The following is a 23,232-nucleotide window of genomic DNA, read 5'->3' as shown; positions in this document are numbered from 1 at the left end:
TGATCTGGGACTGGGATATCCATCCGCTGGATGTGGATTAATGCTCTTTCGCCTGTAGTTTAACAACAACAACAAAAATTGCTATTGCTCCTTGTATTGTATTATTTATGATAATTTCATTTGTTTTCTTTTCTTTGTTTAGTTGAATATTTGTACTTTTTATTTCGATTTAATTCGGGGGGATCGAAGCAGAAGAATCGCAGGTTCTGTTCGTCAGCTGATATGGGTACAGTAGATAGGTAAGTGTTCAGTTTTTGGTAAGTTTGGTGGTTAGTGGGTGGGTGGTGGCTGGCGATTGGGTGGGTGTAGGTGTGGGTGTGGCCATTGGAGGGCTAGAGATTTCCCTGAAGCTTTAGTCAAAAAACAAAATCCTCGCAACTGAATCGATGGATTGATGATCCCGACTAGGACCGAGGGTCTTTAGTGTTTACTGTCGCTGTTGTTTTTGTTGTTGTCTTAGTGGTACACATACACATACACATATATAAATGCACGTATATGCTGTGGTTAGGCTTATCGCTTAGTTACTTCAGTTAGCTGGTTAGTTGTCTATATTAGGCTACATGTATATGTACTTCCTGTCACATTTAAAAGCAGATATTGCATCGAATCTCGTTTGCAGTTGGTATGAAGGTTCTCCCCTGTTTGTTTTGTTTAAACTTTAAACACTATACACATTGGGTTTTATTAAATATTACGGCAGTTTTTCTATACTTTTAGTTCAGTGTTAGTGTTAGTGCTAGTGTAAGTGTGTGTGTGTGTGGAGTGTCTATTTCTGATTTGTATGCCTGTGACTGCTTGCATTCCAGCTGGACTGCTTTCTTTCTACTTGAACTGCATCCCATCCTATTCTATACGGACTGCCTGAAGAACTGCTTGCTCTGCGCTACACTTCTGTTCAACCTGTTCTGTGCTCTTTTTTGATCAGCTTTTTGGTTTGATTGTTGTGTTATGACTTATTTACAGTTGTGTGGTCGGATTATGCAGGGCTAGTTATGTTATGGCATTCAATGAATTAGATCTAAAATCTTTGAGTTAGTTTATGTGGGCATTCCCATCTGCTGCCGCCAGCACTTCGTTCGATGTTTATGCTTTCATTTGCTTTTTTCTTTATGGGGTTTATAGTTTTAGTTGGACAATGCCTGGGTTATATGTACGTACTTATGTACATACATATGCCATTTTATGTACACATAGGGGGTGGTGCCTCGACTCTTTTCCTCTCCTTGTTCGAGATGATTTCAACTTGATTTGCTTGTTTTGTGTTTGGGTCTGTTTTTGTTTTTGGTTTGGGGTATGCTTTTGCTTTTGTGTTTGTTGTTCACGTTTAAGATTAAGTTTATAATTTAATTAAATGTAATTTAAATGTAAATAAGGATTTAGATTAATTTAGCCATAGATTAAATTTGTTTTGTTATTTGTTCTACTTAAATTAAATACAAACAGCTTTCTTTGTAGTCGTTTCTGGCATCCAACGTAACTCTTGTCAAGGCCAATTCTATACCACTTAACATCTTTCGCCCTGATCAGAGCACATCACATCAGATCAGATCAGATCGGACCAGATGGATATATGTCAGATATACAATAAATACAATTGTGGGTTGGTTTCCCATACGTAAAATATACACAGACGAGAACGAGACATACATACATACAAGTCAAAGGTATTGATAGGTTCAGACATAAGTAAAGACATACGAGTATGTATCGCGTAGGTGGGAGGGAGCGCCACGTGGAGAGAAAAGAGAGAAAAAGTTATGTTCTAATCAAATCGGAATTCAATTCAGTTCAATTCAATTGATTGGTTGTCCGCACTGCCACTTGGAGTGCTCGTAGTTGGGTAGAAAGTGTCTCTAGTCTGTGGACACAACTCTGTGGTCTCTGGCATCTGTGGCAGTGCGCACAATCCGTTTTGGAATTTGTTTGTGGCGTTTTGCAACACTTTAACTAAGTTAGGCTCTACTGTTTAGAGGTGCACAAGGAAGGTGAAGTGAAAGTGATTTAGTTGGGTACAGATAGTGAGCGAGGAGGGTCGGGAGAGTGGGAGATATAGATGGGGCCGGGAAGAGGCAAATGGAGCAGGGATGACTGTGAGAGAAAGAGAGAGGGGAAGCGAGAGAGCGAGCGGTCGAGAGAGAGAGAGAGAGTGAGAGGAGTGTGCGAAAGCGAGTTAACCAACACTTACCCAGTAGTCAAACGTCGGTCTCGATACTAACGGCCAGGGCATTATTGTGCCTCATGGTGAGGGTGGTGGCGCCGCTGCCGCTGGCACTCCCACTGCCGCTGGCGCTACTCGTTGTTGCCGCCGCGCTCGCACTCATTGTGGACTGCTGCTTGAAGCCGTTATGCTGCGGCTGCGGCTGCGTCGGCGACTGGTACGGCTGCTGCTGTAGCGGGTGCTGCTGCAGTGGGTGCTGCTGCAGGGGATGTTGGAGCTGCTTATCGAGCGACATCGACATCGACGTCGACGATGCTGGCTGTTGCTGCAGTTGCTGCTGCTGCTGCTGCTGTTGCTGCTGCTGCTGTTGCTGGGCTCCCAAAAACTGAGCCGCTGCCGCACTACGTCCAGGATGTGTGTCAGTTAATCCCGGCGTCGACTCGACACCATCATCCAAATCCATCATATCCGATGAGGACTCGGACAACGATGATTTCTTCATGTGTTGACCTACTTGGTAGTTTGTAGTCAATTGTTTAGTGTGGTTGTCACCCAGTTTTCGGCACGCGGTGGCATACAAGGTTGTTTGTGTGTGTGTGTGTGTGTGATTTTGTGTTTGTTGGAGAACGGGGGGGAGGGTGTCGTGAGTTCGATTGCAGGCATGTGTGTGGTGAGCGGGTTGGTGGGATGCCAGGATGGTGGGAGAAGAATTCATCGGAATTCAGGAGCGGAACAGTTCGGATCGGAATGGCATGGGTATGGGTATGGTTCGGTTTGATTCGGTTTGGATTTGGATTTGTTTGGAGATCACGTTTCGATATTCAAATTTTCCATACAATTGTTGGACGGAATAAAGAGAGAAACAAAAAGAAGAGAGAGAGAAGAGAGAAAGAGGAGATCACACATACAGTTGTAATGCATCAATTACAATAATGTTTTTTGTTGTAGTTCTTGCCTTACACACAAAACACACAGTACGTGCAGAGTACGTTGCTTGTAGGGCTGCCACGGCCGCTGCCTCTGCCATGGACAGGGCTGCCGCCTGCGTTTCAGCAGGTTTTGGGCTGCCCGTAAACGCAGCCGGCAGCCGACAGCCGACAGCCTGCAGCCTGTCCGGCCTTCGCTGGCCTGCCTTAGCGGCAGGGCAGGGGCAGGGGCAGGGCAGGGCTGCCACCCACAATTCGTTTCTTTCTTCGTAAATGTTTCTATTTTTATTCGGCACGGGTACTTCTAATTCTTGTTTCTTTCTACACATTCTTTTTGTTGGCGGTTGTTTGGTTGCTCTACTTGAGTAGTAAGTATGTGAGGTTGTGGTTGGTTGGTTGATTGGTTGTTGGTTCTTGGTTGGTTGGTTGGTTGGTTGGTTGGTTGGTTGGTTGGGGGACGGGCGGTCTGGATTATCCATTCGGATATGTGGTATATGCGTAAACGATTAACGAGTAACGAGTACGAGCACGGGCATGAGCACGAGGCTCACGAGGCTACGAGTACGAGTACAACAGAGAGACACACACAGAGAGAGTGCACACACAGAGAGGGGTGGAACTTACCTAGTGTACCTGGCAAATATGGACAACTAGTGACATGATTAAAGTTCTGGCTCTGCATCTCCTCCTGGTCCGTTTCGCGGTGATAGAAGTAATTAAAATTACTGACGATAACCGGCACCGGCAGTGCGATTGTCAGCACACCAGCAATGGCACACAGTGATCCCACAATCTTGCCCCAAACGCCGACGGGTCTGTATTATTTCATGAATTTCATTTTCAAAATCAATTTTCCGATTCAATAATCAAATTTCAGTTTAAGTTTCAATATCAATATCAATTTCGAATTCAATCGATTGCAGTTATCGTATATCAAACGATAAAAGATACAAGTTCAATGCAGATCATTTCGGTTTTGATTTCAGTTTCGGTCGTTTTGGGGTTGCATTTCGTTGTTGTTATCGATTGTTATCGTTGATATTTGGTATTTTGTGGTGAGATTTTTGTGCAAAAATATTTTTGTCGTTGTTGGGGAGTTTTTTTTGTTTTGTAAATTTTTTGGTTTTGATTTATATTTTGATTTGATTTGAATTGAGAATTTTGGAGTTGGTTGTTGGTTGGAGTTTTTTTTTATATTTTGAAAATTGGTATTTTGTTTGTTTGGATGGAAGCGAGCGATGTTAACGAACGAACGATATAAATAAAATGAAAATACAAATATATAAGAAATGTAAAGTAAAACTCTCGTTTGTTCTTAATATTCATTTTGCGTTGGTATTATTTTGATTTTGTTTTTTTTTTTTGTCATATACTATATGCAATTGCAAAATCATACAGCATTACGCATTATATAGATATAGATATAGGCATAGATATGGATATTCGTTTCAATATATAGTTATAGCATACATATAGGGGGGATGGGTAAGGTATGTATAGAGAGATTCGTATTTGGGCAGATATACATATAGGTAGATATAGATACGTACATATGTAGATTGATAGATAGATAGATAGAGGCGGGTAGTACGGCAGTACGGGATGTATATACAGGGTAGGTACAGGGTATATGAGAGTAAATAGGCATTAGTCTAGCGAACGATCAAACCAAAAGATTACTCGAAAGATGGCACAACACTTAGAACTTGGAACTTTGAGTGGAGTAGCGTATTGGATTAGTGGATATTGGTGGCTCGCATGGTGGTAGAGCAAAACTCTTTGAAGTGTGATGGCAGCTGAGCTGTTTTAGCTGTGCCTGTAGCTGTAGCTGTAGCTGTGATTGTGTTAGATATGTATGTAAATATAATTATTGCACAAGTGCGATCGAAAAACGCTGGTGCCGGTGGGTGGAAGTGGGAGGTGGAAGTTGGACAGACAGAAACAATCGACAGAGACGTAGAACTAGAATTTGTGCGTGTGTAACAGAAACTTTTCTCGTCTGACAGTATGGGAGCGGGGCATGGATGGATGGATGGGTCAGGACAGGACTATGGGCCAAGAGGTTTGAGGGACTGGAATCATTGGCAGTTCGAGTAATTCGATTTGGCAGGCGGCTTGGGCACTTTTTTTGTTTTTGGCAGTAGCTAAAGCTAAAAAGTTTTATATCTGTGTGTCTGTGTGGGAATGGGCGTGAGAATGTGTCTGTATGTGTGTGTGTGTGTGTGTGTGTGTGTGTGTGTGTGTACTGGTGTGCGTGGCACATATTGAGCCCATGCAGCATGCTCGCCTTTCCCTCCTACTATCCTGTTCCTCTTCTGTAGAAACTTTTTATATTTCGGTTTAGTTGCCGTTGGAGTTGGTGTTGGTGTGAACAAAACTCGATTAACTGTTTTTTCGCAGCAGCAAATGAAGTTACCGTTATACTCGCAGTGTGTTTGTGTGTGTGTGTGAGTGTGTTTGTGTGTGCCCCCTTATCGGGGATCGCCAGTGTATGTGTAGCTTCTAGGATGATGAGAATGGATGGATGGGAGTGCACTGTACTCTTCACTGTACAATGCTCGGTGAGTGTGGAATAGAGCTGAGCTGATGGGATATTTTTCAGCAGTTTTCTAGTATTTTTCATATGGTTATCAATATTTTGCTTTTCTTTTTTTGGTTTTTCATAGGTGAACTAAACAACGACACAACGTTTACATTGATAATTGCGATAATAAAATAATGGCATTTAAAACTGAAGGGCAAACTGGAAACTGAAACAATCGCTTCGAACAGCATTGAAATGAAAACTATTTTGAGATGAGAAAAACAGAATGAGAGAGAGAGAAAGACAAAAGCTTTCTGCATGTGAAACGAATTGAAACTAAATTGAAAGTGAAACAGAACCGAGTCAAATGAGTCAAAAGTAATATGAAAGAAACGGAATGGAACAAAATTGGTTACACGAATACAAATACAGAATACAGAGACAAATACAAAGACAAATATAACTTGTCATAGACAAATACAAATACTGAATACAGAATACAAACAAACAGCTCAGCGAGTCAAAGTAAGAGATAGCAACAGTTGGGTTAGGTTTGGTTTGGTTAGGGATTTTTGCGTATTATAATCGGGAATGTAATTACAAAACCATATAGGAGCTTTAGGTTTGGTTAGCCATTTACAGTAAATATTATATTTAGGCTTTGACTTTTTGGGATGGAGCGGTGGGTTAGTCATAAAAAACGAAATAGTGGTAGTCGAAAAATAGAACAGAATTTGGTGGTAGCGGGAGGAGGAATGCCGCTATAGCGACGGCACGCCCCCGGCAGGAGAGAAAGGAATGTTAACGGTAACGGGAACGGTAACAGAGACAACACGAAACAAAAACGGAAACGAGAACGGGAAAATAAAGCGATATCAAAATCATAATCATAATTATAACTGGAGTTATCGTAAAGGTAATCATAAGAGTTAGAATTGTATAGATTTGCATACGTCATGTCACCATATCCAACGGTGGTCATGGTGACGACCGCCCACCAAAATGCATCGGGTATGGACTTGAAGAAGGAATTTTCGCTTCCAGCTTCCGCAAAATAAACCGCCGATGAGAAGAGTACGACGCCTAAAAAAATTGATGGGAGAAATATTGCTTTGCATTGGTATTATATTCTTATTGTTTTTGATTGCTATAATTTTTTAATTTTTTTTAAATTTTTTTTTTTTAATTTTTATTCAAAAATAAACATTAAACCAAAAAGTTGTATTATTTTTTTTTTCGAGATAGAGAGAGTTTTAAGTGTGTCCGTTGTGGGTAGTCTTTTGGTCTCTTAGGGGTCCGTCAGAAGCTCGTCCGTTTTCGGTGTGTTTGGTTTTTGTTTTGGTTTTTTTGTTTTTTTGTTGGTGTGAGGCTCATTTGTGTTACATTCTTTCTGTTTCTTGTTGTCTGCGGCCAGGGCTGCGGCTCCTTCGGCAGCGGCCGCAAGACAGTTGGGTAGCCCTGGCTGGCTCTGTTTTGGTTTTGCTGTCTCGGGCTAACAAAAAGAGTTGTATCATTCACGAGTGAATACTCCATTGAGGATCTACTGCGATTTACTGCATTTCCCCAATCTGCAATCCGGCGGAATTCCCAAGCAGAAATTCAAAATGACGATGTGACCGCGTGAGGGCACTGAAAGCGGTTTCTGGTGAGCTTCTTTCTCATTGCTCTCACTATGGTGATATGCGAGTATTTGTGGTGGAACAAACGCCGACAGGCAGAACATACAATCGACCAAATTGGCCAGAGAATTAATCCAGACTCTTTCATTGCTGCCTGGCTGTGACAAGTGGTGGGAGAGAGACACACACACATGGTTAAATACTAAAGACGAATGAAAAGAAGTCCACATGAAGACGGAACGAAACGAACTGAATGAAAGAGGAGGAGCTTGACAGACACCATGCCAAACGATTTGTGGGGATGGATGGGAGTGGAAACATAAAAATCATAATTGGAATGAACGGAACGCAAAGGAACGGAACTGAGACATTAAATGAAAATGAAAATGTGGGACGTATATGCATATATTAAAGATTTATGTACAGAGTTGGAGGTTATGTCTATGTGAGTTGGAATATTGGATAAAAGCGAGCGATCACACAGTACAACATCTAAGAAGGGCTTACAGGAGCTTAATCACATCGTTCAGTTCAATATACAGGGGGAGCAACTGTACAGCGCTGGGGTGAGAGCGAAGAGTGGAATGGGGCCTTCGTAATGAAGCCCCTCAAATCTGAGTGTGTGCTCGTTTTTGTGGGTCCTTCGATGGCATCTCATACATAATATGGTATGTACACAACATGGTGACAAAAGCAAAACATTAAGACATATACAGCTCCAGAAAAGAGACAGAGAGAAAGAGATAAAGTGGATAGATTGATGGCAGGGTTAGAGACAGACAGACTTGCATTACAAACACTCAGACGAACAGATTAAAGAGAGAGGAAGAAAGAGAGATAGTAAATAGTAGATACATATATATGTAGATAGATGTTAGAGCAGGTTTACAAGATCGAGAGTAGCTTGTGAGGAGTGAGAGCACCAGCACATGACACCACAATGGTGCCCATGGCAGAGCAGCACAATTATGGGATTGGAACGTGTGGACAATTTAAACAATAGGCTGTACCTCATATCACCATATCCCACCGTAGTCATGGTCACCACAGCCCACCAGAAGCCGTCCGGTATGGACTTGAAAAACGAATTGTCGCTGCCAGCCTCCGCGAAATAGACCGCCGACGAGAACAGGACCACGCCTGCGATCAATTAATTCAGGGCGAGTCAAACAGAGATTCAGATTCATTAATCAATCGTTAGTATGCAATCGAGTCGTTAGTATTTGTGCGTTTCTGCTTGGGAATCTGTTGGGAAATGGAGGAATGGGTCCTCGCAGGACGATGGGTCTAACCATTTTCCGTCACAGATGTGTCTTTTTTTTTATTTTATTCTATTTTTATTTTGTGTGTGGCCTTTTGTTTGTACCTTTTCCAAGGAATTTTCCAAGAAATTGGTTTATTTTCTCTTTAAAACAACTACAAGATATACATAAGGCTATGGCTATAGATTAGTAAATGCTTTTTGTTTATTTTTTGGTTGTTAATTTTGTTTGAATTGAAATCTGGTGCATTAAAAGAAAACTATTGGAATATTCGATAAGGTGGAACAAAAATAAGGTATGAAGAAACAACTGCAACTGGAATTTTATTTAATTTTAATTGATGTCAGTTTTTGTTTTGGTTTTTGTTTTTTGTTTTTGTGTGGAAATTGATTTTGGAAAGTTCTTGGAGTGACACTTGTGTTTTTATGTAAGTATTATTAGTGTTCTCTGTGTGTGTGTGTTTGAATGTAACATAAAAAGTTTGCAAATTATCACAAAATTCGAAAGGAAAAGTACAAAACTTCGGCAATGACCGAAGTGCCAGTAGGTACAACTGTGTGTAGCCTACTTTTAGGCCACAAACATTATGTTTGTGTGTGAGAGAGAGAGAGAGACAGAGTGTATGTTAGTGTGTGTGTATGTGTAAGTGTGTGTATGTTTGTGTGGTTAGTAATGCTACTTGATCGGTGGCAACTAACTTTCCACAAGATTAACTATGTATACTTGTAGTATTTATTATTATCAATATTATATATTATTAGGTTTGTGGTTTGATTAGAAATAAATGGATACATGGAGCTAGCTAAGTACGTATGTATAGATACTCTGTACAATACAATATTCATAAGTAGTATTTCATTGGTATTAATTGATCATATATATATATCTATAGATCGATACACGATTATATGCATACATAAATGTAAGTACAAGTATAAGTATGTTTAGACTAAACTACTGCAAGACAAATGATACGAGAACTGAATAGGTACATAGAGGTACATAAAGAACAGAAGGCAACCATTGAATAATAACATAAATCCTATAGGAAATAGCAGTATATCAGTATACATATGTATATTTAATCAGTTACGTGTATCACAGATCGACAGCCTTTGGCCCGTTAATCGATAGTTATCGATACACTACAGCGTTTAGGTAGCTGCATTAGAGATGGAACTTTGGCGATACAACGAGAAGTAGACATAACGGAACGAAACAGATAACAGATCACAGACAACGAAAAAAAAGAAATATAAACAAAAAACTTAATTGAATTTGACTTTTAATTGAATTGGTTGTTGCCATACATACATACATACATATATATTGCTCGTATAGATAACGATATATTTGTTTGTTAGGTATATGTGTAGATATAGATTTGTTTATGCACATGTCGGTTTAAATATGGTACACTAGCGATTAGACACACGCGTCTGGTACTTAGTCATGGTTAGTTAATACGTTAATCGCTCAACAGATACAACAACAAACTATAAGCTATTAAATTACCAACTAGAAATTAGGATCACTATCAACTAGAAGCTAGAGGCTAGAAACTATCAACTAAAAGCAAAAGATTTCAACCACGGCACAGTCTGTGGACATGGACATCGACAACGAAACGACAACGTTGATGATGAGTACGGTTTACGGATTACGGATTACGGTTTACGGTTTACAATTTACGAACAACTTTTATTGGTGGATAGAGAACATGAACAACAATACAAAAAATATATACTTTATTCGAAAGAGATGGTTTTTTTATCATCTTCTTTTCGTTTCTGTTTGCTTGATCCATCCAGGAACGGATCAAAGATCAACGATAGTGTTGATCAACACTCTACTCTTCGTTTGGTTGGTTGGACAGCTTGAACGCCAAGAAGTTTGCCAATTTTAAGGTATTTTCAACGCAGTTTAACAGGCAACCGAAGCAAAGGAGAGTTGCAGAGTTGGAGAAGAAAGGGAATGGGGAATATTGTAAGGAAAGGAGTGGAGTGGAGTTTAGTGGAGAGGAGAGGTTTAGATGCTATACACAGCTATGGAGAGATAGAAAGATACAAACGATATATTCTGCGTGCAAATTACGTGAAGTCCTTAAAATTGCCAACGACTTGAGCGCGGCATTGAGGGCACAGCGAATGGGGGATATCCATTTCGATTTCAGTTTTGATCTCGATTTCCATTTCATTGCACACAACATTTGCCTTTCGCACTTTGTCAGAGTATATCAGGAGTAATAGACTAAAATTCGAGTACATTGAGATTGCTGCTGGTTATCGCTAGAGCCACAAAATAAAAACTAAAACTCAAATATAGAACGCAAACAAAAGATCGATCGGAAACTCAACGAACATATCCAAAGTGAACAATACTTGTACACGATGCACACACACACGCAAACAAACACGCACACATTTGAGAGTCATTAATTCCTAGGGAATCTTTATGTATCGGATGGATATACATATACTCGTACAAATGTATCTTCAAGTGCGCGTGTGTGTGTGCAAAGGGAAGATTGAGCATTGAGCTGGTGTCTGGCTGGGATAAATAAGAGATGGCTAAGTATCACTTGTTTGTTTTTGACGACCTATGGTTGTACTTAGTTCTAGTTTTAAGATGACAATAAATAAGTTAGATATACGTAAATGGGTGAGTTGTACACGGGCTGTACTACGGGCCTCTAGGCTGCTCTTCGCTTCCTCTAATTTTTGTTGTAGCTCGGAGTGTCTCAGTGTATTTTTGTGAGTGTTTTCATGTGTGTATTTGTGAGTGTTTTCACGTGTGTGTGTGGTATGACTATATATGGTAAATCTAGTTTACTTTACTTTAGTATTACTTTAGTTTAGCTTGATGTTTTTATGTCTAATCTCTATCGTTGAGAATCTTGATTATGTGTGTTCGTTGTAGGGGAAGGTTCTGGTTTCTAGGGTTCTGGTTTGTGGATTCTGGTTTCTGGTTTGTGGATTCTGGGTTGGTTCTGTGGGGTCAGAGATTTGGTGTGTTGGGGGACAAAGGGTGGCTGGTTGGCTGGTGGAAGTGGGGATTGAAAGTATTCCTGACTGAAGTACTAGTGTGTATGTATATCTAATTGCTTGGCTGCTGCTCGTGGGCAAAGATAACTTAGTCTTAAGTTCTGGTTCTACAAATCGTATCTTCTAATCGAGAGTTTAGTTTCGTTTTGTGTGGGTGGCAAATCAAATATCGAAAATGATAAATTCTTAAAAAGCAACACAGTTTTGTATTATATATTCAATAAATATCATTTTGTGTGTTTGGTTTTTTTCTGTTTTGTTTGCTGTCTGAGTTAATGCTGTTTTCCTAGGTATATCTTTGGCCGATGCTTTGTGGTGTTTGCTGTGTTTTGTGGTTGCTGGGGCTGTTAGTGTTCGGTGTTGTGGTATTCTGGCATTTGGGGATCGTGATGAGCAGTTAACATAAATGTGCTGGCTTGCGCTCGCAAATACGTTGCAGATACATCTCTCCTGGATCTCTGTATCTTGGAGAGGTGTATCTATAGGTATGTATATATGTATCTTTTGTGGTTGTTTTAATTATCGATTCTCAGAACTTTTGATAGATGTACGAGTATGTGTGTGTGTGTATATATGGGGGCAGTAAGACAAAGAGACAGTGAGATTGATAGATAAAGAGAGAGAGTGACAGAGACAGAGACAGAGAGAGAGAGAGAGCGGTGGGTTGGTGGGGGGAGAAAGTGGGCGCGGGGGTGGAGAGTCTGTCTGTGCTATGTTGGATGGTCGCAGTCGTTTTGCAGTATTTTCTTTCGGTTTTTTTTTTTTTTTTTTTGATAATTCTTGTAAATCGATAACAAAAATTGGATTTTGTTTTGTTATAGTTATTATTTTGGTTGTTTTTTTTCGTTTTTGCTGTTTGGAACTTACCTATAAATAAGAAAAATATAAGTAAACCTAATTCCCGCATTGAGGCTTTCAGAGTTCGTCCTAATATTTGTAAACCCTTCGAATGCCTAGATAACTTAAATATTCGAAATACTCGAACTAATCGTATCACTCGTAATATTGCCAAGGACATAGCCTGATTCGATGACTTGTCCTAAAAATTTGTATCGAAATATATATATATATATTTATAGAGTAGGTGGCATACATATGAAGAACACAGATACGTATAGTTGATAGGTGTTTGTGTAAGTGTGTGCGTGTGTGTGTGTGTATTGAATGAATTGATGGATAATCATTTATGTACATAGATCGATCGATGTAAATAATGTCTGTTTGTTAGTATTGTAACAGGAATACTGTGGGGGGCGGATACGGATACGGATACACAACAATGAACATAACCTCGAGGAGTGTTATCGATAAGTGTGTGTGTGTGTGAAGGCAGTGTAATCGATCGGTGGGTTACGATTTTTGTTAGAGTAAAATAATACATGACTTTGTTGTGGGCTCGAGGGCGGGGGGCAGGCAACCCTAGAGCATGTCAGGCAACTCATAAATGATGATGGCAACACTTAATACTGTATTTCTGTGTGACGTATAGATAGATAGTATATGTATGTGTATTGTATGTGTGGGTTTGTGTGTGTGGTGGGAAGAGTATTGGGCAAACGGAATCTCATACCTGTGGACTGACTGGCGCTTTTGGAAGATTTAACGTATCCTCCTCTTCGGCAACGACAGTCGCTAGTGTTATAAAGTACGGAATGATGGCGATTATGTCGATAACATTCATGACATCCCTGCAGAAATTTAATTTGTTCGGACATGCGAGGAACCTGAACACACACAATAATCGATACAACGACCAGCGATTTGGTTTGGTTTAAAGATTCACACACAGAGAGAGCGACAGCGACAGCGAGAGCAAGATGGAGAGGAGAAACGAAACAGAAAGAAAGAGAGAGAGAACGAGAACGAGAGAGAGAGAGAGAGAGAGAATAAGAGACGTAAGAGAGAGTTGGATAGTTGGAGAGATCATCAAAATTATAAATGAAGGAATACTCGTACGTAGACAAAAATATAAAGAGAAGAAAAGAAAACAAAAATTCAATCAATATGTATCAATATATATATACATGAACGAGTTCTAGTTATTCGTTGATAAATATATGTATGGATAGGTATAGCGATGTAGATTTATAGAGAGAGAGAGAGTTCGAGTTAGAGTTAGGGAGAGGGAGAGGGAGAGAGAGATATCGGTATTCTAGTGCTACTAGTACTTATATAGATATCTCTTTCGTTCGCTTAGCTTATGCTATGCTATATGTGGTATGGTACATATGCATACGAGTACGGGTACGAATACGAGTACGAGTATGGAGTATGGAGGAGAATGGAGTGGTGGAGTGGTGTAGTTGTGGAAGTGAAAGTGAAAGTGGTTTCGCCTACCTGACAGTTAGTTCAAATGTAAACCAAATAATACATAACGTTTCTATAAGGAAGAAAGGATCTGTGATGTCAGGCACCTCGTCTTCCTCGATTTTTGTGCCATTTGTTGTTGTATTGAACACCTAAAGAGCGGGGAGAGAGAGATAGATAGAAATAGAGAGGGGAGTGTGCATTAGTTGGGGCATCAGTTGGATCCATTATCCGCTGACTGCTGAGTGGAGTACGCACCTTGTAATGCTTAAATTCGGGTAATGTTTCTAGACAAAATATAACAATTGATAGCAATATAACAAATACACTAATTATGGCTACAACTCTGGCGGCTTGTGAACTCTCTGGATACTCGAAGAGCAGCCAGACTTTTCTTTGTTTCTCATTATCCGGTAATGGTCTTTCTTCCTCTTTAATAAAGCCTTCATCCTCTCTGCAAGAAAAAGAAAACAAAGAAATGTGATCGACCGATCACACCCACACCCATCACCATTAGTCGTCATGCAGTTCAGTTTTTTCCCCCAATTCTTAAGTGTATTTTGCGTGTGTGTTTCTATGGGCAGCACTGGCAGCAAGACACAGGATTGGTTCGCATCGAAACGCCGCATAAAACAAGCTTAAAGTGGCAAAGGATTGCCGACTGGACTCTAGACTGACATTGCAGAAATCCGAAGGACAACACTTTGCAGCTCTTTCAGCTAAGCTCAGCTTTGAGGCACTGCCATAAAATTGGAAAAAATGTAGTTGAAAGTGTAGAGTTGGCTGCTAAAATGTAAGTTAATCCTCCTAGTCATGGCCCCTGCGGATCGTCTTCTCGGCTGCGGCCCAGCCACACTGCGCGTCCTCATGGCGTATCAACATTGTAGTGATTAATGGTCAACTTGCCCACAGCTTTTGGCTCCTTTCTTTGTTCAATTGCTACCTTGTCTCTATTGCTTACAAATTCCCTAAAATTCCCAACAATCTTAAGTCAAAATAAGTCGGAGCAATCTTGCATTTCCTTGTGGTTGACTCTCTGTTCTGTTCTGGTTGCCGTGCTGCATGCCACAGTACACTAATTCAATTAATTATTAAACCAAATCCTAATTTGTGTGCTTAGATTTTGTTTCAGTTTTTGTGTTGGGGTTGGAGTTTTGAGCTTGGATTTGAAGTTTGTGCTTTGGCTTTGGCTTACCTGAATTTATTAATTGCTTGATCACCTAATTCATAAAATTTTATTTCTTCACTAAATACGTCTAAAGGGACATTGACCGGTCTCCGTAGTCGGCCTCCTGTGGATGGTAGTGCGAGTATATAGGAGGATATACAGATGAGTGATTGTTGTGAATGGTAAGAGAGACAGACAGACCAAGAGGCAGATTGATGAAGGAAGGAAGAGATAGAGACAGAAGAGGGAAGAGAGAGAGATCAGAAGAATGTTCCATAGAATGCAAAGACGGGGAGACGGGGCTCGAAAACGGATCGAAATGCTTACCACTCTGATAATAGTATAAAATCGCATCGAAGCTCGGTCGACTACGGTCAAAAAAATATTCATTTCTAAGCGGGTCAAAGTACCGTAATCTCCGAGCCGGATCCCCGAGCAGCGTGTCCGGGAATTGATTAAGCGTACGTAGTTGTGTCTCAAACCTCAGCCCGCTTACCTATAACAAAACAAAGCAAATATTTCGGGATGCAAGAAGTTAAGATGAGGTTTAGGAGAATGAGGCTATGCTCCGTTCTCAGGTGGGTGGGGGTTGGTCTCACTCGTACTCACATTTATAACGACTCTTTCACAGAAATCATGATCGTGAGGAATGGGTTCAAAGTGTTGCGGTCCGCCACCAAAGCCATGACCAGCCCCCCCTTCTTCGTCTTGACTGCTCAATTTGGGCAAAGACCTGAAAATAGTAATGGAAGAGAAAAACAATATTAGATACGATTCGTATGAGCAATATATAGATAAGGAGTGGGTAAGTGGGAATGTGGGACATTCCGCATTTAACCTGGTAATCGCAGCTCCATTATTCAACCGATTCGATCTTAAAGCTCTCCAGTGGCCTGGTCTTTAATTACTTTTCGGACTCGAATCAATTTTCCAGATGCCTTTGCCCCAATTGAATATTCAATGGCGCTGCATAATGGATGGCCTGCGAGGCGGTTCGGGGAATTTGTTTTCGGTTTTTGTTTTCGTTTTCGTTTTGGTTTTGGCTTTGGTTTTCTCCTTCTCGATTTCAATTGCCATTGCAATTGCTGTATGCCGTATGTTGTATGCCCCACTAACGATATTTGGACATGAGCCCAAACACAGCCACAGGCACAGGCACAGGGACAGGGATAGCCATAGCCTTAGCCAAAACATGGGTCGGGGCTATCGTATGGCTTGGCCTGGCCTGGCCTGGCCAAGAGGTGGTTAAGCTTCAAATGCTCAAATTAAATTCACTGCACTCCGCACTCAAGACAGCACCGGGCCAGGCCAGTACGATCCCAACCTGAACCTAGGCAACAAAGTCCATGTGCCATGTCCATGTCCATGTCCGTGCCATGTCGATGTCCATGTCCATGTCCGTGTCCAGGCACAGAGATAGAGATGGGCTCTGGCAGTATACTTATGTTTACACTTGTAATTGGAATTGTATTACAATCCCATATAAAAACGAACAGTTCCGCCCACAGCTGGCAGTGTGCCCACCACTCGTGTTTCATGCCTCCTTCACTGTCTGCCAGCACCCAGAACCCAGCACCCAGCACCCTGCACCCTGTCCTTTATCGCTGATGTTGCTGACAATGTGCAATTGTGGCTGCGGTTGCTGCTGGCAATTTTCCGAGGCCCAGAAGCAGATCCACACCCACACCCTAGCACAGAGCCAGACCCAGGCACAGGCACAGGCACGAGTGTGGCTCGGATTGCTGTTGCTGTTGCCTGTGCTACGAGTATTTGGCGCCGTGCCGTGGCATTTAATTAAGCGTGTAAGTGCAGTGCACGAACGACAGGCAGCCGCTGCACCCACTCTTTTGGCCAGCCATGGGTTAATATATGGACAGGCAGGGAAGGCACAGACAAGAGAGAAATGGGGCTAGAGGGAGCGATGGCTAAAGTGCATTCTCGTACAAATTGTTTGTCAAAATATAATTTGCCTCTCTCGCTACTTTCTTCCTGCGATTCCATGCCTCCGCGTTTTTCTCTGTCCCCATCAATAGATTCAGTCGAATGCTCTCTGGCAAAAAAATAGTGCTAAGGGCAACAAATAGATTGCATCCCTCTACAACGAGTAAGTCTGTCATATTTGTGTCTGTTTCAGGTGGCATTAAATTCTAGTAAATATTTGTAAGTACAACATAACTAAATGAATCACAAAATATGCTGTGCAAAGCGCCCGTATTTGAAGCTTGTTCCAATGGAAAATGAATCATTATTTAGGCAATCGAAATATCGAGAGAGAGCGGACTGGGCTGTTAATGCTCCATGCAGCCAAAAGCCGATAACAGAGAGAAACAGCGACAAAGAGCCATAGGTAGAAAATGAGAGAGAGAGAGAGAGAGTGAGGAAAAGGCCGGCATCAGGTAAAGTCGGTCAGAGTTCGTTCTTTGCGAATGTCAACAAACAATTTGGCCAAGGTGTATTGCTGTGTGTGTTGCATCTGTGTACCAGAAGTGCACCTGTCTGTCTGTGTGTGTGGGCTTGCATATTTTTATATTCCTCTGGGTGTGTGTATGGGATGGGGCCATATGCCAAATGTGTATCTGTGTATGTAAATGTCAGTCAGCACTTTATTCTTACTTTTACTCTCTTGCTCTTGCTATTGCTTTGGCATTTGCTTCCTCCTTTCGCTCCTTCCCTGCCCTCTGCATCGCTCTGTATCTGCATCTCTCTTTTCCAACCCCTTTCTCACTCTTTATATAGGTCAGCGGCACTTTGGCTATTGCTGACGCCTGCCCTGCCTGATGCGGCTGTGACGTCATTGTCGCCTCCTCTTCTAAATGCCGCCGACGACGCCAGTCGATGCGATGCGATGAGTCGCTGGTGCAGCGACCTATTTACACTATTTACTCACTAGTACATGGCAGCCATTGGTATACATCAGAGTGTGTGTGTGTGTGTCTGTGTGTGCACTTCCGCATGCGGTGAGGCAGGTGCCGCTGTGGATGTTGCATAAGCCGAATGCCGAAAGCAGAAAGCAGAAAACTGCCACTGCAACGGAGTGGAAATCGGAGTGGAGGGACTGAAGTTCAATGCAATGGACAAAGGCGAAAATCAAAGTGTAAATCTTGCCCTCAGATCTGTGTACTAGATGCAACTCTTTGTGTGCATGTGTGTGTGTGTGTGTTTGTGTGTTCTTTTTCTGTGTTCTTTGTCTGCGTGGATGCCGGTCAAGGCAACGACAGAGAGCATGCCTGATGCCGCCTCTCACCAAGTCATCCTGACTATTTTTAGCCACATCATCAACATGTGCTGAATTGTATGAATTAATGGAGAAGGGAATTTAAGGCACACACACACATACAGAGCACACACTCGAGGGACACAAAAGGAAGCGGAAGAGAGAGCCTTGAACTGATGAACACTCACTCAGAGTCACTCAGTCACCCCTCATCGACTGGCTGCCTGCTTATGCAAGCTGGCATATGCATACATATGCATGTACATGTGCCTATGTATGATGTATACATGCATACATACATACATACATATGTATATGCATCTTCAAGTTAATCAACAAACCCAGTCAGCAGCTGGCAAAAGATTGCAAGCAGCAAGCAAGCCTCCATGGCTGCTGCTGCTGATGATGATGATGATGGAAGGAGCTGAACGGGGGAGAACAAAGAAATGACTTGGAAATCCACTTAGCAGAATTGGATGAGAACACACACTTTGCAGTGCCTGAAATCCAGGCTTTAGATCATTTAACATCTTTAATATTTATGCCGAAAAAGTCTTTAGCAAGGAACATTCCCATTTGGAGTTACAAAGTTTCAATCGTAAGATTCCATCAACGGATACGTGTGGAGTGGGATGGGGTGTGGGGTGTGTACTGCCAGGAAGCTTGAACTGTGCCAGGTAAGGGCGAGACTCATTTGCGCGCTGACGTCACAAACGGCATTCGAATGGCAAAAGTTGTAAATGCGAGCATGAATGAATGAGTGCATCGAAAAGGTATGCTCCGCCCCCACATGGTTGTGCTTTGCATTTCACACTTTCCGCGGAGCTGAAACGGATTTCTCGACTGTGAGTCGGTGTCGGTTCCGGTGCAATCAATCGTCAGATGCAGATTGCAAAAGGGGAAGAGGGAAAAGCTACGATGGAATCAGGGCCTCACGGCCACAGCAGCGGAGTCGAGTTATGCAAATCCTTGGCCTGGGCACCAGGTCGGACCCATAGCCAGAGCCAGAGCAGGTAGCCGGGAGCAGGCAGGCAGCAGGCAGTTACCGGGCCACTGGCTGACGGACGGACTGTAGGACGGACGGACCTGCCCTGCCCTGCCTGACCTTGGCCAGTTGCGTGCACAATTTGTGTGGGTTTTCGCTTTGTTTTATTTGTTGTTTTCCGTGTTTGTGCCTTTCCATTTTTTGCTGCTTTTCTTTTTGTTGTTGTTGTTGTTTTTCGTTTTCATTCTTGTTTGACGCTTTCTGTTTTGGCGTTGTTGTTTTTATTTGTTATTTTTGGCAACCATTTCTCGGGTTCTCTGCGCACACAACATGCAACCCCATGGATGTAGAGCGTTGCTGCTGCAGGTGCAGGTGCTGCAGCTGTGCTGTTTGTTCCCTCCCTCCCCCTGGGGGCTGTATGCTTGCGTTGTGGCGTTGTTGCACGTGTGTGGCCAGGCGTGAGGCATGAGAATGACTGAAAGAAGGTGGCAAAGGAGCACTGAAGTGAAGGTGGAGGCCTAAAGGACTAACGGACCAAAGGCCTGAAGAGCTGAAGGACTGAGAGAATGATTGTGTGCACGTCAGGCATTTTAAACATGTTCCGCTATTTGAAACTTTGAGTCGTTTATTATCCGAAAAGGAAGAGAACTAAGGATAAAGCCACACACTCACACACACACACAGCACGAAGCAGTGAAGTGGAGTGGGACAGGGGCAAACTTGTTAAGCGCGCAATTTACAAAACTTCGCCAAAGGTGAAACTTTCGCTTACGTCTCAAGTGAGCGCAAAACAAAGTCGCTGATGGCACACAGAGGAATGGAAGGGGCATGGGTCCTGTCTGTAATAAGAGCACACCTGATCCATAACCTCAGCATAAGCGATAAAGGTAACCATTGAGCCATCAATGATTTGCTAATCATTGCCAACTTTGAGCCAAAAGCATTCTGCACCTCTGCCCAATTGCATCAACAATGGAATTGGCTTTTCCTGGAACCAAGCTGTTTGGAAACTGTAGCCTAAGGATTAATTTGTGCACTCGAATCGATACCATAAGCCCACACAGCAGACACTCACACACTCTTATCCCATCGCAGTGTCCGCATTCATTGTCATGGAGCAGTGACCAGTGGCAGTACCAGTAGCAGAACCATTAATAGACTCTTATTTTCGAACAATCGAATCGAATTTGCCCTCTCTCCTAATCCCACTCCCACTCTCTCCACCGTGGCAAAACGAGTTCGAATCGATTGTGTTACGCTTGCTCACAATCAAAGTAATCTCCATTCAGCTGATGAAGTTCCCCAAAAGCATTTATGTCCCTATCCATCCATCTATCCCTTATTCCTTGTGTGGTTTTAATTTTAATGCAGTGCATACATAAGGTACATATGTACATGCAAGGGACTGGGGCGGATGGAGCATGTAAACACAAAATGTAGGAGGGAAAAGTCAAGCGAGTGAAAGCGACACAAAAGCGTGCAAAGAGCAGAGAGCAGACAGCAAACGAGACACACAATGGCCGACCCATAAGACCCAAATGCATATGTGTATATGTGTCTGTGTGTTTGTCTGTGTGTGTGAATGTACATATGTCCATTTGTGTGTGTGTGTGTGTGTGTGTGCTCATTGTGCTTGCTGTTCGCTGTTCGCTGTCCATTGTTCATGGCTTTGTTGCCTGACGTTGACGTCGCTTGTCGCCTTGTCGCTGCCAGCAGACCCAGCTGTGGCACTGGCACTGGCACTGGCAGGCAGCAGGACCAACAGCAGCAGCAGCCATACCAACAGAGCCAGCAGGCGGGGATCAAGAGTCAAGAACAATGACAGCAAATAGCAAGCGGCAAACAGCAAACACTGTCGAGAAGTCAAGTTGCAATTGTTTGGCCCAGAGAGAAAGAGAGAGAGAGAGAGAGAGAGAGAGAGAGAGTAAAATGGCAAAGTGAAAGTGTAAGCCTCGTCAATCAACAGCAGCAGCCGCAGCATGGGGCATGGGGCAGAGCTTTGCGGATAAGGATAAGGACAAGGGCAAAGGATTCAGCGTCAGCGATTAGCTCGGCCATCAATTCGAAGCCCATCAATGCTGAGCTGCGGCAGGAGCTGTATGCGATAGGAACGCCATCGCCAGTGCCCCAAAAAAATACTCGCAACACAAGGGAAGAAAATATAAAAGTAGGTAAAGGAAAAAGCGAAAGCAAAAAGTGGCAGGGGATAATGTTAACCGACAATTCTTAAGCAGCTACCGCACTTTATTGTGTGCCATCCCCATCCCCATACCGATACCCATACCCATCAGAATTCCCATTCCCGTTGCCATTGAAAGGCGGCAGGCAACATTATCAATGTCAAACTCATTTCAATTCACTGAGACGATTACAGGATATCATCAAAGGATATTGTTATGTCTCAATCGAGGGCAGAGAGTCGGTGTCGGTGCTGGGGTTCATTGTGGCTCTTGTGGGTGCTGTGGGGCTAAGGGGCTGGCTGCTGCTGTGGCGGCATGTTAATGATATTGATGCGGTGAAACTTCTGTTTGCTGCCACTGCCACTGCCACTGACGCTGCTGTTTCTGTTGCTGTTGCTGTTGCTGTTTTTGGGGAAGCTGTCAATGTCACATTGCGCATACGCCGCATTGCTTGCCCTCCTTTGGCTTTCTCTCTGTGGTGTGTGTGTGTGTGTGAGTTCCTGTGTGCGTGCATCTGCATTGAGCGATGTGGCATTCGTGTCATCATCTTCATCATTATTATCTGATGAGAACGGACCAGAGCAGGCAATGAAAAGTGTGCGAAATGGGTTTCGTTTCGGGTTACGAGTATCTGCAGAGTGCATTGGGTCACTTGACTCCATGCCGCACTCCCTTGCCGCAGCCTGGCCACACGGAGCATGTCTCCTCCCTGGAGGCTACCAGCTGCAGAGTGCAGTGCCCAAAAGTGTGCCCAACGATGCAGAAGAGACTTTAAATATCAACCGAATGGCTCTAAAAGGTTACACATACATTTTCAGTGATTTTGAAAGAGTTCTCGTGAGAATTAGCATGGGTTATATTATATTTGGTTATGGATAAAGTGGGAAATTCAGATATTCTATATTACCTATCGCGCAGAAGAGGGGGCGAGGCGGTGGATAGATTTTCACCGCTCAACGGTTGCTCCTGGCGCGGTCGTAGAACGGGTGTGAGGCCCCATCTCTCGATGAAATCGATGCGGGAAATGGTTGAGGACGAGCAAGTTGTTCGAATTTCTAACTGCGCCAATGCTCAGCGCAGGCGCAGGCGCAACCCCAGTCCCGATCTACGCGGGACTCGGGAAACTGGGACTGGTCTCCCAACTCCACTCCTGCTTGGCTACCCAAACTGGCTTGGCTTCCTGCTGCCGCTTGCCTTCGATCTGCCAGTCCGTCCACGTTCAGCTCCACTTTCTTGTGTGTGTTTTGGCCTCCGTCTCTGAGCTGCAACTTGCCTCGGCTCTCCTTGCTTTGGCTAACTTTGGCTGCCTTCTTCTTCGTCTGTGATTTGTCCCGCTGCTCCTCTCCAGTCTGCTGTTCTCCGTGCTTCATGGAGGATCAATGGCCATTGATCCCACGGCTGTTCCTCTTCTCAGTTTTGGCCCTCGGCTCGACTAGCATTTGGCATTCTTGGGTTTTGTTGCATTTCTTGTGTAAAATCAAATGTAAAGTGAAGAAGAAGCCCTTCGATCATTTGTTTCTTTTGGTAAGATTTCGTTGAGTTTTCTTTTCCCTTTCGGTTTCAGTTACAGTTTAGATTTAGTTTTGGGTTTTTGGTTTAGGTTGAGAAGACTTGACTTGGATTTTGATAGTTCTTTTTTTGTGTATTTGTTTGGCTTTAGGTTTTTTGTTGCTTTACATTTTGTTGCTGATTTTGTGTGGTACGTTGGCGTTGGCATTGACTGACTTCGTGGTTGATTTCTCAGTGCTGTCCAATGGCGAGTTTGCGGTTCTTTTTATGCCATTTTAGGTGCATTTTCCTGTCGTCTGTTCTCGGCATATTGCTCTTCCGGTTCTTCTGTAC

General features: G+C 42.9%; 1 protein-coding gene across 15 annotated transcripts in view; it reads right to left on the bottom strand.

Moving 5' to 3' along the window:
- LOC117892502 (potassium voltage-gated channel protein Shaker) overlaps positions 1 to 23,232 on the bottom strand; it is a 106,003-nt gene that overhangs the window by 4,375 nt on the left and 78,396 nt on the right. For 7 of the 15 annotated variants that reach the window (XM_034798832.1, XM_034798862.1, XM_034798847.1 and 4 more), the window contains 11 exons: positions 15,621 to 15,744; positions 15,339 to 15,507; positions 15,039 to 15,135; positions 14,102 to 14,297; positions 13,874 to 13,995; positions 13,107 to 13,260; positions 12,404 to 12,575; positions 6,565 to 6,694; positions 3,712 to 3,902; positions 2,189 to 2,674; positions 134 to 1,522 (listed from right to left, as the gene is read on the bottom strand). In XM_034798832.1, the coding sequence (XP_034654723.1) occupies positions 2,196 to 2,674; positions 3,712 to 3,902; positions 6,565 to 6,694; positions 12,404 to 12,575; positions 13,107 to 13,260; positions 13,874 to 13,995; positions 14,102 to 14,297; positions 15,039 to 15,135; positions 15,339 to 15,507; positions 15,621 to 15,744 (1,834 nt within the window). In that variant the 3' untranslated portion in view covers positions 134 to 1,522; positions 2,189 to 2,195. Of the gene's footprint in view, positions 1 to 133; positions 1,523 to 2,188; positions 2,675 to 3,711; positions 3,903 to 4,280; positions 4,852 to 6,564; positions 6,695 to 12,382; positions 12,576 to 13,100; positions 13,261 to 13,873; positions 13,996 to 14,101; positions 14,298 to 15,038; positions 15,136 to 15,338; positions 15,508 to 15,620; positions 15,745 to 23,232 lie in introns of those variants that run through there. The other 8 variants (XM_034798840.1, XM_034798795.1, XM_034798822.1 and 5 more) reach the window with 4 other exon arrangements.

This window comes from Drosophila subobscura, chromosome A, assembly GCF_008121235.1.
Source record: "Drosophila subobscura isolate 14011-0131.10 chromosome A, UCBerk_Dsub_1.0, whole genome shotgun sequence".
NCBI lineage: Eukaryota > Metazoa > Arthropoda > Insecta > Diptera > Drosophilidae > Drosophila > Drosophila subobscura.
This window is presented reverse-complemented; position numbering and strand designations above follow the sequence as displayed.